We start from the raw sequence: 12012 nt of genomic DNA on the forward strand, positions 1-12012 counted from the left end.
AAATTTAAAAATTACATTTATGTATTTTAGTGAATGTGCACACATGCATGCATGAATGTGCCATGATATGTATGTGGAGGTCAGAGGACAACTTTCGGATGTTATTTTTCTTTTTCTATCACCATTTGGAACCTGAGGATTGAACTTAGGTGGTCAGGCTTGTCAGCAAGTGCCTTTACCTGTTGAACCCTCTTGTCAACCTTAAGCTGCTTTCTTTTGTCCAGTGAAGGAATATGCCAGGATTGAGGCAGCCATACAGAGAAAGAAAGTTAAGGCTTAGGTTTTACCCTTAACCTTGATCCCATTTGCCTGCCTTAGGCAAGTCACCAGCTACTGACTTCTGCACCCTAGGCAGAGGCTGGGAGAGAAAAGGCCTTTCAATGCCATATTCTACCTAGTGTGAGAGGGTATTAGGGATGATGAGGGCTGTTTGGTCTGTGTTATACTTAGTGTATGTCAGGGGTTTGTGTCTGTGTTAACAAATAGCACTTGGGGGTTTTGTCCATTAAATTGTTTGTCTAGGTCTAGGCTTAGGCTTTATATGAGGTTAAGAGCGTAAACAATTGTTCATAGACATCTAATTGGAAGGGCAGTGCTGGGACAAAATGCATCTGGACTCTCAGAGGTGATGTAGCACTTAGTATATGTGTGGCACAACTGTTGGTCATCCAAGCCAAGTGCTTAGGGTTCAGTGGCTCTCAGTGGCTCTTTAAAACACCAGTGACTGACTTAGCTTTGTATTACAGTTATATGGCCCAGTGTTACTTACTATAACCCACAGTTACTATAACCCTTGGTAAAAATTGAATACTTTTACTCTAAATTAGAAATAAGGCAAGGATGTCCACTTTACCACTTGTACTAGGACACAGCCAATTCAATAAATAAAAAAGGCATAGTGATCAGAAAGAAGTAAAGATGTTTTTATTTATAAACAATGTAGTTACATATACAACCCTTCCCCCCCTCCCTCCCTCCCTCCCTCCCTCCCTCCCTTCCCCCCTTCCCCCCCCCCCCAATCATTTGGTTTTTCAATTAAGGTTTCTCTATGTAGCTTTAGCTGTCTTGCAACTCACTTTGTAGACCATGCTGATTTTGAACTCAAGAGATTTGCCTGCCTCTGCCTCCTTAGTCCTGGGACTAAAGATGAACACTATCATCGCCAGGGATCCAAAAATGCTGTTAAAATGAATGACTTTCACACGATTACAAGTGAAAGCTTCAAAGTAAAAATTTCAGCTACATACTTACATACCAGTAGCAAGTGATTGAAGTGAAATGCTACTTTTCAGTTATGTAGATTGAGGTAGGAAACAAAAACATGAATGATTTACAAAATAATAGTAAGCTCTGGACATTAAAAACTATGCACCAGTTCTTAAAGGAAAAAAAAAGGCCTAAATAAATTGGTAGAACTCTCATGCTCATTGATTCCATTTGTATCCATTCTCATTGAGTTGATTTATGGATGAAAAATTATTTGTAAGATAATATTGAAGTTTCATCTCTGTCATGTAGAGAACCTGGAAGTAGTCTTTTGAATTCTTACAATATTTAAAATGTATAAATCATAATGAATAAGTTTTAAGAACATTTTTATTCATCTTTAAATTTTTTATAGCACACAATTGAAAATCTGTGAGCTACAATTTATTTCATGAAGATTTTTTTTTGAGAATAATTTATATTACTATGACAGTTGTGAGAGGATTGGAGAGTAGAAATGACCATAAAAACAGAAGCCAAGAATATAAAGCTTTCTGCAAATCTCAGGTGACAGTGGTGAAATGTATTTATAATACCAGTATTGTGAGACTGTAAGGAAGGGAGCACTCATGTAGGTTAAAGTTAGAACAGCTGTTTTCGGGAGCAAGTTGGCAAATATCCATGAAAATTATAACTACCAGTGACTTTTAGTACAGTTATTGCACTCCTATAAATTTATTGCACAACCATCAAAGAGATACCTGTGATAGTATCCATAACAATTGGTTGTGAGTTCTGAGAACCAAAACCAGGTCCTTTGAAAGTGTTCTTAATCACTGAGCCAACTCTTCAGCCCTTAAACAACTTATTTTGATCATATCCACCCCTAGCTTCCCATTCCCACTTCTTCACCACTCATGGCCTCTCTTCTTTTTTGGAATTCTCCAGGTCTAATGTATACTGCCTATTGGGATACAGACTGATTTTATTGGCTTGATCTTAAACAGGTAACTAACTATAGCTGTAGTGAGTTCATAAATGCAATGCTAAATAATGGTAACTTTTTTTTTAAACTATTTATTTATTTATTATATGTAAGTACACTGTCACTGTCTTCAGACACCCCATAAGAGGGCATCAGATCTCATTACAGATGGTTGTGAGCCACCATGTGGTTGCTGGGATTTGAACTCATGACCTCTGGAAGAGCAGTCAGTGCTCTTAACCACTGAGCCATCTCATCAGCCCTAATGGTAACTTTTTATACTGGGTTGGCATGTTAGCTGAGTGTGTGAAGGTGCCTGCTACCAAGCCACAATCTAAGCTCAGTTCCTAGAACCCACCTGGCAAAAAGAGAGCCAGTTCTTGAAAATTGTACTCTGGTTCCCTCACCTTTCACATAAATAAAAACATGTTAGTTTAAAAAAACCAAACTAACAAAATTTGGTGGAAGAAGCTCATGAGATTGGTCAGTGTGTAAAAAACAAACAAACACCCCCCTCTCTCCATATAGAAAGCCAGATGTGGTTGTGTTCATCTGTAATCCCAGAACTTCAATGGTGACGTGAGAGGTAGATACAAGAGAATCGTTTGGAAATTCACCAGCCAGTTATCCTGGAATACATAGAGCAGCACTAAGCATGGTAGAAGGGGGAGATTCCCAGCTCCTGAAAGTTATCCTCTGACTGCCGCACACAGTGTGCACATGCCCTTGTATGCTAATAATAATTAAAAAATATGTAAGAAAGGGTATCCATAACCTTTTAGATTTAAGATACTAGAAGGTTCCTGGAAAGATGGCTCAGCAGGTAAGATCGAGTACTATTTTATAGGACCCAAGGTAGCTTCCAGTATCCATGTAGGGTGGCTTAAAGCCTCCTATAACTCCAGCTCCAGGGGATCCAGTCCTCTCTCTCTGGCTTCTGTGGCCATGCATATATGTGACATACATTCACACATAAATAGTAATAAATCTTTGTTTTTCATAGTTTTTTTTTACGACTCTCTACATTTCTTAAGTTTATTTCCAATTTTTTTCACTGTTTGGATAGTTCTGAAGTTCACATCCAGAGCCTTGCCAAACAAGCCAGGTAAATATTTAACTACTTAGTAACAATTACAGCCCCCCAGAACCTTTTGTATGTATTTTTGTGAACCAGAATTTTGTGGGGGTTGGCATACTGGAATTTGGACCTAGTGCTTTACATATATTAGGCAAATGTTCTGAGCTATATCACGCAGCTTTCTTTTTACTTAAGGATTTTATCTTTAGTGTGTGTGTGTGTGTGTGTGTGTGTGTGTCTGTGTGCACTTGTGTGCTCACACATGCACTCACTTAGAGAGATCAGAAAGCAAATTGCAGGAGTTGGCTCTCCTCTGCCACATGTGACTTTTGGATAAAAAGATTTATGTGACTTTTATATATGAGTGCTCTATTGTATACATGCCTGCAGGACAGAAGTGGACATCAGAAAAGAGGGCATCAGATCCTAGCATAGATGGTTGAGAGCCACCATGTAGTTGTTGGAAATTGAACTCAGAACCTCTAGAAGAGCAGAGTACTTAACTGCTGAGCCATCTCTCCAACACCACCTTTTTTTTTTTTTTTTTTTAAAGATTTATTTATTTTATTCATATAAGTACGTTGTAGCTGACTTCAGACACACCAGAAGAGGGCATCAGATTCCCATTACAGATGGTTGTGAGCCACCATGTGGCTGCTGGGAATTGAACTCAGGACCTCTGGAAGAGCAGTTGATGTTCTTAACCACTGAGCCATTTCTCTAGCCCCCACCTTTTTTTAAAATGAAAATACTTTCTTTTCCATACAATATATTCTTATTATGGTTTCACCTCTTATTTCCTCTTATATTCTCCCCACTTCTCTACCCATTTAGCTCCATGCCTTGTTTCTGTCTTTGTTTAGAACAAAACAGGCAAATAAAACAAGCCAGAAAAAAAAAAAAAAAACCAACTAACCAACCAACCAACAAACCATGAGAAGTGTATATTCACAGAGAGACATATCTATACACAACAATAGCTATAAAAACAAAAAATTGAAAATCATAATGTATAATAAATGACCAGTAAGGCAAAAAAACAAAAAACAAAAAAAAAACCAAAAAAAAACAAACAAAAAACCCCAAAAACCCAAACAAAGTAATATGAGACAGAAAATCTCCAAAATTAATACCATCAAGTTGTGATTTGTGTTGGCCATCAACTTCTGGGCATGGGAGCTGCCCTTAAGTGTGTTATGCACACCTACTGAAACTGTTGAAACACACTGAGTTTTCTTTCGAAAGTGATTGTTAGTTGAGATTGCTCTTGCCTATTCTATCTCAGCACTGGGATTCCATCTGGCTTGGAGATATGCATGTCCTATTGCATGCTGCTAACAGATTCTGTATACGAGTCAGTCCTGTTGTCTACAAGACCCTGCTTCTTTGGTGTCCTCCATCCTCTCTGACTCTTAGAATCTTTTTGCTTCCTTTTGCATAATTCCCCAAGTCCTTAGGAGACTGGTTTCACGTTCCATATGTGACTGAGTATTCTAAAGTCTCCTGTCCCTCTGCACATTGGCCTGTTTGGTTCTCTGTACTAGTTCCCAGCAAAAGGAAGCTTCTCTGAGAGTGGCTGAGTGAGATACTGATTTATGGGTAGAGTGGAATGTTTCTGCATATTATATGGGACCTATATGCACTTTTTTTTTTTTATAAACTTGCATATTTTAGTTATTGGCTAGATGTTACGTGAGAGATACTTGGGTTTCCCCCCCTTTTTAGGATTGTGTGGCCTTGCTTAATATTACATGGTTTGAGTCTGTTCATTTTCTTGGAAATTTAAAATTTTGTTTAGAATGGAATACAATTCCATTTTATATACACAGCAGATTTTCATTACTATTCATCTGTTGGTGGACAACTATTATAATTCTTTGCTATGGTGAATAAAGCATCAGTAAACATGGGCTTGCAAGTTTCTCTGTGGTATGCATGGAGTTCTTTGGGTATGTGCCTATGAGTGAGATAAGTAGTCCATGTGGTAATTCTGTTTTTAATTTTTTGAGGCATTTCCAAACTGCTTTTCACAATGGTTATATTAATTTGTAACTCTATCAACAGTGAATAAGGGTTCTTTCTCTCTATATCCTCTCCAACATTTGTTGTTAGATTTATTGATGATAGTATTCTGACTGAGCTATGGTGCTATCTCAAAGTAGTTTTAATTTCCATTTCCCTAATGGCTAGGGATATTGAACACTTAAAAATGATCATTGACTCTGTGTGTGTGTGTGTGTGTGTGTGTGTGTGTGTGTGTGTGTGTGTGTGTGTTTGTTTGTGTGTTTTGTTGGTTTTTCTTTTGTTTTATTTTTGAGACAGGGTTTCTCTGGGTAGCCCCAACTGTCCTGGAACTTGCTCTGTAGACCAGGCTGGCCTTGAACTTAGAGGATCTGCCTACTACCACTGACAGGCTGTTTTCAGGTTTTAAATTAAGGTCTTTGATCCAGTAAAATTTTCTTTAAAAAAAAGATTTACTTTACATGTGAAAACCTTTTGTCTGTGTACATGTATGCATGCCATGTATGTATATGCCTGTTGGATTCCTCTGGAATGTGTGGTAAGTTACCATGTGGGTACTGGGAATTTAAACCCACATCTTCTGCCAAGAGCAACGGATGCTCTTCATTGCTGAACCATCTCTTTGACCCCTTTTTAATCAAGTTTGAAATGACTTTTGTACAGGTGAAGAATATAAATCTAATATCACTTTTTTGCAGGTAAAAATCCAGTTTTGTAAGTACCATTTGTTGAGTAGGTTTTTAAAATGTTAAATATTAAGTGGGCATAGCATTTGTTTTGTTTTGTCTTGTTTTGAGACAGGGTCTTTCTACATAGTCTTGGTTGTCCTGGAACTCACTACTAGGTAGACCAGCCTGTCCTCAAATTCACAGAGATTTGCCTCTGCCTCCCAGAAGCTGGTATTAAAGATATGAGCCACCATGCCGAGCAGCATTGCTTGTTCTTGTTTGTTTTTTAATTAGTTTATGCATGTACACTTGAGTACACTGTCGCTGTTTTCAGACACAGCAGAAGAGGGCATCAGATACCACTACAGATGGTTGTGAGCCACCATGTGGTTGCTGGGAATTGAACTCTCAGGACTTTTGGAAGAGCAGTCAGTGCTCTTAAGTGTTGAGCCATCTCTCCAGCCCCCCAGCATTGCTGTTTTAAATATGGATCCTTTATTTCATTGGTCTACCTGTCTACTTTTATGTCAGTACCAGGAAGTGTATCATTATAGCTCTGTAGTATAATTTGTTTTGTTTTGTTTTTTCAAGATTGGGATTAAAGGCATGCACCACCAATGCCTGGCATGATAAACCCTTTTTCCAAGATAGGCAGAGGCAAGCGTATTTCTGAGTTTGAGGCCAGCTTTGTCTACAGAGTGAGTTCCAGGACAGCCAGGGCTACACAGAGAAACCCTGTCTTGAAAAACCAAAAAAAAAAAAAAAAAAGAAGAAGTCTTTCTCTTTTGGTTAGATATATTCCTAAATACTTTTGTGTGTAGGAGAGTGTTATTTTAAATGGAATACTTTCTCTAATTTCCTGAGAGTAGTAAGTAGCCTGTTGATACACATGAAAGCTATTTTTTTTATTTATTCTTTAAATATTTATTTCGTACCATTTATTAGGTCCAAGAGTTTTTTAGTAGACACAGTCTTTAAATAATTATATCACTCACAAATATGAATAGTTTGATTTATTCCATTTTTATCCCTTTTGTTTTTTTCCTTTTAATTGATACAGTTAAGGCTTTGAGCACTATATAGTGGTCATCCTTGTCTCATTTCTGATTTAAGAGGAAATGCTCTCAGTTTTTCTTCATTTAATATAATGTCTATAGGTTTGTTGTAAATGGCTTTTATTATTTATTAATTTGGGATGTTTCATCTATTCATCTAAGTCTCCAAGGCCTTTTAAAATTTATTTTTTAATTATTTTTTATTTGTGCTTTTCGTCTCTCTTCACCTCCTTGCTGGCCCCTTCCTTCCTCCATTAGTCGTCTGTTTTCGTGTCACACATATGTACCTATCTCTATATATTGCTAAATCTAGATTCTTCTCGAGAAAAACATGCTATGTATTTCTGTCTTCCCTATTCTTACTAAACTCTTGCCAACTACTTGATAACTTCCTCACTCTGGTATTGATACTACAGTTCTGGGCTTTTCAAGCGCAGACCTGCAGATGTGGATGCTTTGTTTCCTTTTTTTTTTTTTAAAACACATTATATTTCTTTAGTTTTAAAACAAGACAAATTTGGTAATCATCTGTAATAATCATATTACCATTACAGTAATAATTAGATTATAAACCATTGGTGTTCCTTGCCAGCTTCAGTTTATTGTTAATGGGTGTGTGGAGTTTTGATGACATCTGTCTTTGGTAGGTAAGAGTGCTATGGCTGAGTAATGATGAGAAGAAAAGTAGAGTAGTGAAGGACACGTAGAGCTAAATATTTCCGGGTTTTAATTTTTTAAATTACATTTGAAGATCCTAGCATATTAAATATATTGTGTTCTATGTACTCATAGAAAAATACTTGTGAAAACCAAGAAGTAGCTTTATTGGAATCACAAAGGTGAGTCTCTTGGCATCAGTTAGTGTCATTTCCCGGTGTGATTCTAAGTTGTGTTAGTGTTATCTTTAAAAAATCTTCTATCACTAACTGTCTTTGAGAAATGCTTGCCAGCTGTTGGTGGCTTATGGAATCCCAGCACTTGGAAGGCTGAAGCAAAGATTATCATGAATTCCAGGAGTTGCCTCTGCTTTATTTCTGTTTGCTGTTTTAAAAATGTGGAATTACCTCAGACTTGGCTCTATTTCTGTCTTAGACCCTACATGCCCAACAGGAGGCATCACTGTAACACAATTGACTTTTGATTTTAAGATCAGCAGGAATTCTGCTGTAGGAGAAGGGGATTCCAAAAATAAGATTGAAATATTTGAGAGTAATGTTATTTTTTTCTCCCTCTCTCTTTTTCAGTTTGAACAGAAAAGTGATGCAGTTTTTGATGAAATTGTAGAAAACTGTAAGTACTATTTGAGAAAACAAGTTGTCTTTAGATAGTTAGGTCTAGCTTTAGCATGTACTCCCCATTAGAGTGTTTAGTCAGTAGTATTGAATTGTGTGATGGTCCAGTTTGGTTTAGCTTCAGTGTCATAAAGTTGAGGTGTTTAGAGTCTATTTTTTTTTAAGTAAATATTCTTTCAGTTTAAATTATGTTAAAATATAGCAATACTTTGTATTGATATGAATGGTATAGTTTGTACTTAACATTTTTTACAGTTTTTTTCTTAGCTTTCAGTCTTTGTAGATGCTGTATGATAGATTATAAAAGTAATACATTCAATTACAGTGCACAATGAATAAAGTAGAAAATAAATATCTTTTATTATTATTTTCAAAAGATTTAATGAGCTTTAAGAGTTTAATATATATCTTTCCAGACTTTTTCTATAAATGTATACATACATATAATATATGAGATTTACATTCAGGAACCACATGAATATTATTCCTGCTTTTTTAAATTTACGTGTCTAGACATCTTTCTGCATCAGTGAAAAAAGATCTAGTGTATGTCTTTTTAATTGCTACTGGGTATTTTATTACAGGGCTATATTGTAACCAGCTTCCCTTTTATAAACATACAAAGAATTTTGATTTCTTATTATAAACAGTAGTGAATATCTTTTGCTAAATATATTGTTTACTTGTTCAAGTATTTCTGTAAAATAAATACTAAGACTAGAATTGATGACTTTTACAGAATGTTTCTGCACTTTTATAAGCATGGTAACTTTTGTCATCTAGAAATCTTTTCTTTCTTTCTTTTTTTTTCTAGACAGGGTTTCACTGTGTATCTCTGGCTGTTCTGGAACTTGCTTTGTAGACAAGGCTGGCTTTGAACTCAGAGTGATTTGCCTGCCTCTGCCTCCTGAGTTATGGGATTAAAGGCATGTGCCATTACTGCCTGCCTGTAAACCCAAAACGTATTTCTTTTATTTTACATTCATCTCCATTTACAGATCTATGAGTATGTTTCTTCTCTCTCGTGCATCACCACTGTCTGGTGTTTCTTCTCTTTGTAATTAATTTGCTAACATTTTTTGAATGATAGCTAATAATGACTAATTCTTCTACTCTTCAGTAGATTTAGCTATTGAATGTCCTTGTTTCAAGCAGTAGAGTCTAGGTAGAAGAAACACACATTGATTGATTGATTGTAGCCCTAAGGTTTAAGTTCAGGGCTTCATATAAATAAGCCAAAGAAGTGCTCTGTCCCTGAACAAATTACTCCATCCTCAGAAGAAACATTTTAGATGTACAACAAAGTATTTCACAGTAATAGTGATGAAGTAAAGAACAATTTTAGAATCTTCAGAAAAAGATCACAGGCCTCTTGTCTTTGTAGTGCTTCCAGAAAGCAGTTTTGTTTGCTTGACTTTTAGGTGGGCGGGGCCTCGTTGTATAGTCCAAGCTTGTCTGAATTCAATATATGTAGATAAGGCTGGCCTTGAACTCACAGAGACTTTTGTCTGCCTTTACCTTCTGAGTGTTGGGAATGAAGACATTTACCACTGTGCCTTCCTTGACTGACTTTTAAAAAACATTTTTAAAATTTTGTGTCTCTGTGTGTTTTTGTATGTGTATATGCGTGCAAGTCTTGGAGGAGACCAGAAACATCAGAGCCTCCTGATGTTGTTCTTTACAAATGGTCTAACATAGGTGCTGAAATTGAACTCAGGTTTTCTCTAAGAACAGTATATGCTCTAACTGCTGAGCTATCTAAACTCTTTATTGACTTTTTAAAATACATTTTATTTAATGTATATGGGTATTTGGCCTGCATGTATGTCTGTGTACTACATCCATGTTTGGTATGTGTTAGATCCCCTAGAGTTATGGATGGTTGTAAGCTGTCATGTGTGTGCAATCAAACACTGGTCCTTATAAGAGCATCCAGTGCTTTAACCACTGAACACACTATCCGCCAGAAGTTTGTCCGTTTGGAGTTCTCTAGATTACTTTTATATAATTGTGTTTAAAAGTTTCTGTTTTGGATTTATTTGACAGTATTATAAAATCTCGTATTGAAAAAATAAGCTTAAGTCAAAACATTGAACAGTCCTTTCAATTTGAATAATTCAGTCAGCAAACAGAAATGACAATTTTGTAAACTAATTTGATACTATTGTCAGTTTCAATAAAAGAATATACATACTAGAGTAATATGAATTGAATTCTAGAGTAGAGATTTCTCTGTTTTCTTATTACTTTCTTTTATATATATTCATTAAAAATTGCAAGTTATATAGAAAGATTGTGATCGGTGGCCAATTTGATTTCTTTTATCTTTGAACTCATCATTGGTGGTCAGGAAAGCAGTAAGATATTAAAATATAGCAGCTAGAATTTAACCTCCCTCTACCATAATATCTTATTACTATTTTTTCCAACACACACACACACACCCTGCACGCACGCGCACACACACACGCACACACACACACACACACACGCGCGCGCGCACACACACACACACACACACACACACACACACACACACGCATGCGCATATGTAAATTTTTTCTTGAGGCAGGGTTTTTTCTGTAACAGAGCCCTGGCTGACCTGGACTTGATTTTGTAGACCAGGCTGACCTTGAATTCAGAGATTTACCTGCCTCTGTCACCTGAGTGCTGGGACTAAAGGTGTGCCACAGCTTTCACTGTATTTTTAAAAACCAAATAATTTCAAAATGTCCGCTGTAAATATACCTTTGCTCAATTCTGTGTGCTATTAATAGAAGTGAACTAAATGATTTTTTTTTATATTCATTATTTTGTTTTGTATTATTTCTTTTTTGAGACAGTTTTACTATGTAGCCCTGGTTGGCTTCCAACTCCCAAGAAATCTACCTGCCTCTGCCTCCCAAGTGTGGGATTAAAGACATGTACCACCATGTCCAGCTTCCATCAATGATTTGTGGAAAAAAATCTTTAAGTTAAAGTTCCTGAGATCTCCAAATCATCATTAAATAACAGTTAATACCATTGATAAATTAAGGTCATTGAGAACAAACTTAACAGTTTCAAAGGAAAACTGAGACAATTGCTAATTTGTTTATGAAATAGTTCCTTAGATTCAGAACACTTGTTTTGTTTACTTATACTAGTTTGTGAAAAGCCATATGTATATTTTTCTCTCTTGAATGGTAAAGAAAAGTTATATTGGAAAAATGAAGATGCGACACCTTGGATAGTTACGTTATAGAAGGGTCAGAAATCTGCTGCTGTCTTTGAAGACTTGGATTCCATTTACATGCGTCTCGTTCTTTTAAACATACTGTCAGTTTTATTAATTAGGAAACAATGGGTTCCACTCCTATTATAATTTTCTTTCATTTAATTTTAGTTGTAATTTATATTTATTATTGTATGCCCAGAGTTGGGGGCCAGGTGTGTCACAGCACACATTGGAAGGTCAGGGGACAACTTTCAATTTGGTGCTTTCTGTTCACTTTACATGGTTCCAGAAATTAACTCATGTCTGTAGACTTGCTCAGCACTGCTTCTCTCTTGTCTTTTTGAAACATGATCTCACTCTGTAGCCCAGGCTAGTCTCACACTGTATAATTCAGGCTGGACTTAATCCTGCATCCTACCTTAGTTCCTCCAGTGCTGGGATTATAGATGTGAGCCATCATACCTGGAAGACATCTATTTCTCATAATAC

General features: G+C 36.3%; 1 protein-coding gene across 4 annotated transcripts in view; it reads left to right on the forward strand.

The window, feature by feature from the left end:
* Positions 1-12012, forward strand: part of Zmym4 (zinc finger MYM-type containing 4) — a 115106-nt gene that overhangs the window by 19078 nt on the left and 84016 nt on the right. For 3 of the 4 annotated variants that reach the window (XM_076934191.1, XM_034502175.1, XM_076934190.1), the window contains one exon: positions 8259-8304. In XM_076934191.1, the coding sequence (XP_076790306.1) occupies positions 8259-8304 (46 nt within the window). Of the gene's footprint in view, positions 1-2154; positions 2214-8258; positions 8305-12012 lie in introns of those variants that run through there. The other variant, XM_076934189.1, reaches the window with a different exon arrangement.

Source organism: Arvicanthis niloticus, chromosome 5, assembly GCF_011762505.2.
Source record: "Arvicanthis niloticus isolate mArvNil1 chromosome 5, mArvNil1.pat.X, whole genome shotgun sequence".
NCBI classification, from domain to species: Eukaryota; Metazoa; Chordata; class Mammalia; order Rodentia; family Muridae; genus Arvicanthis; species Arvicanthis niloticus.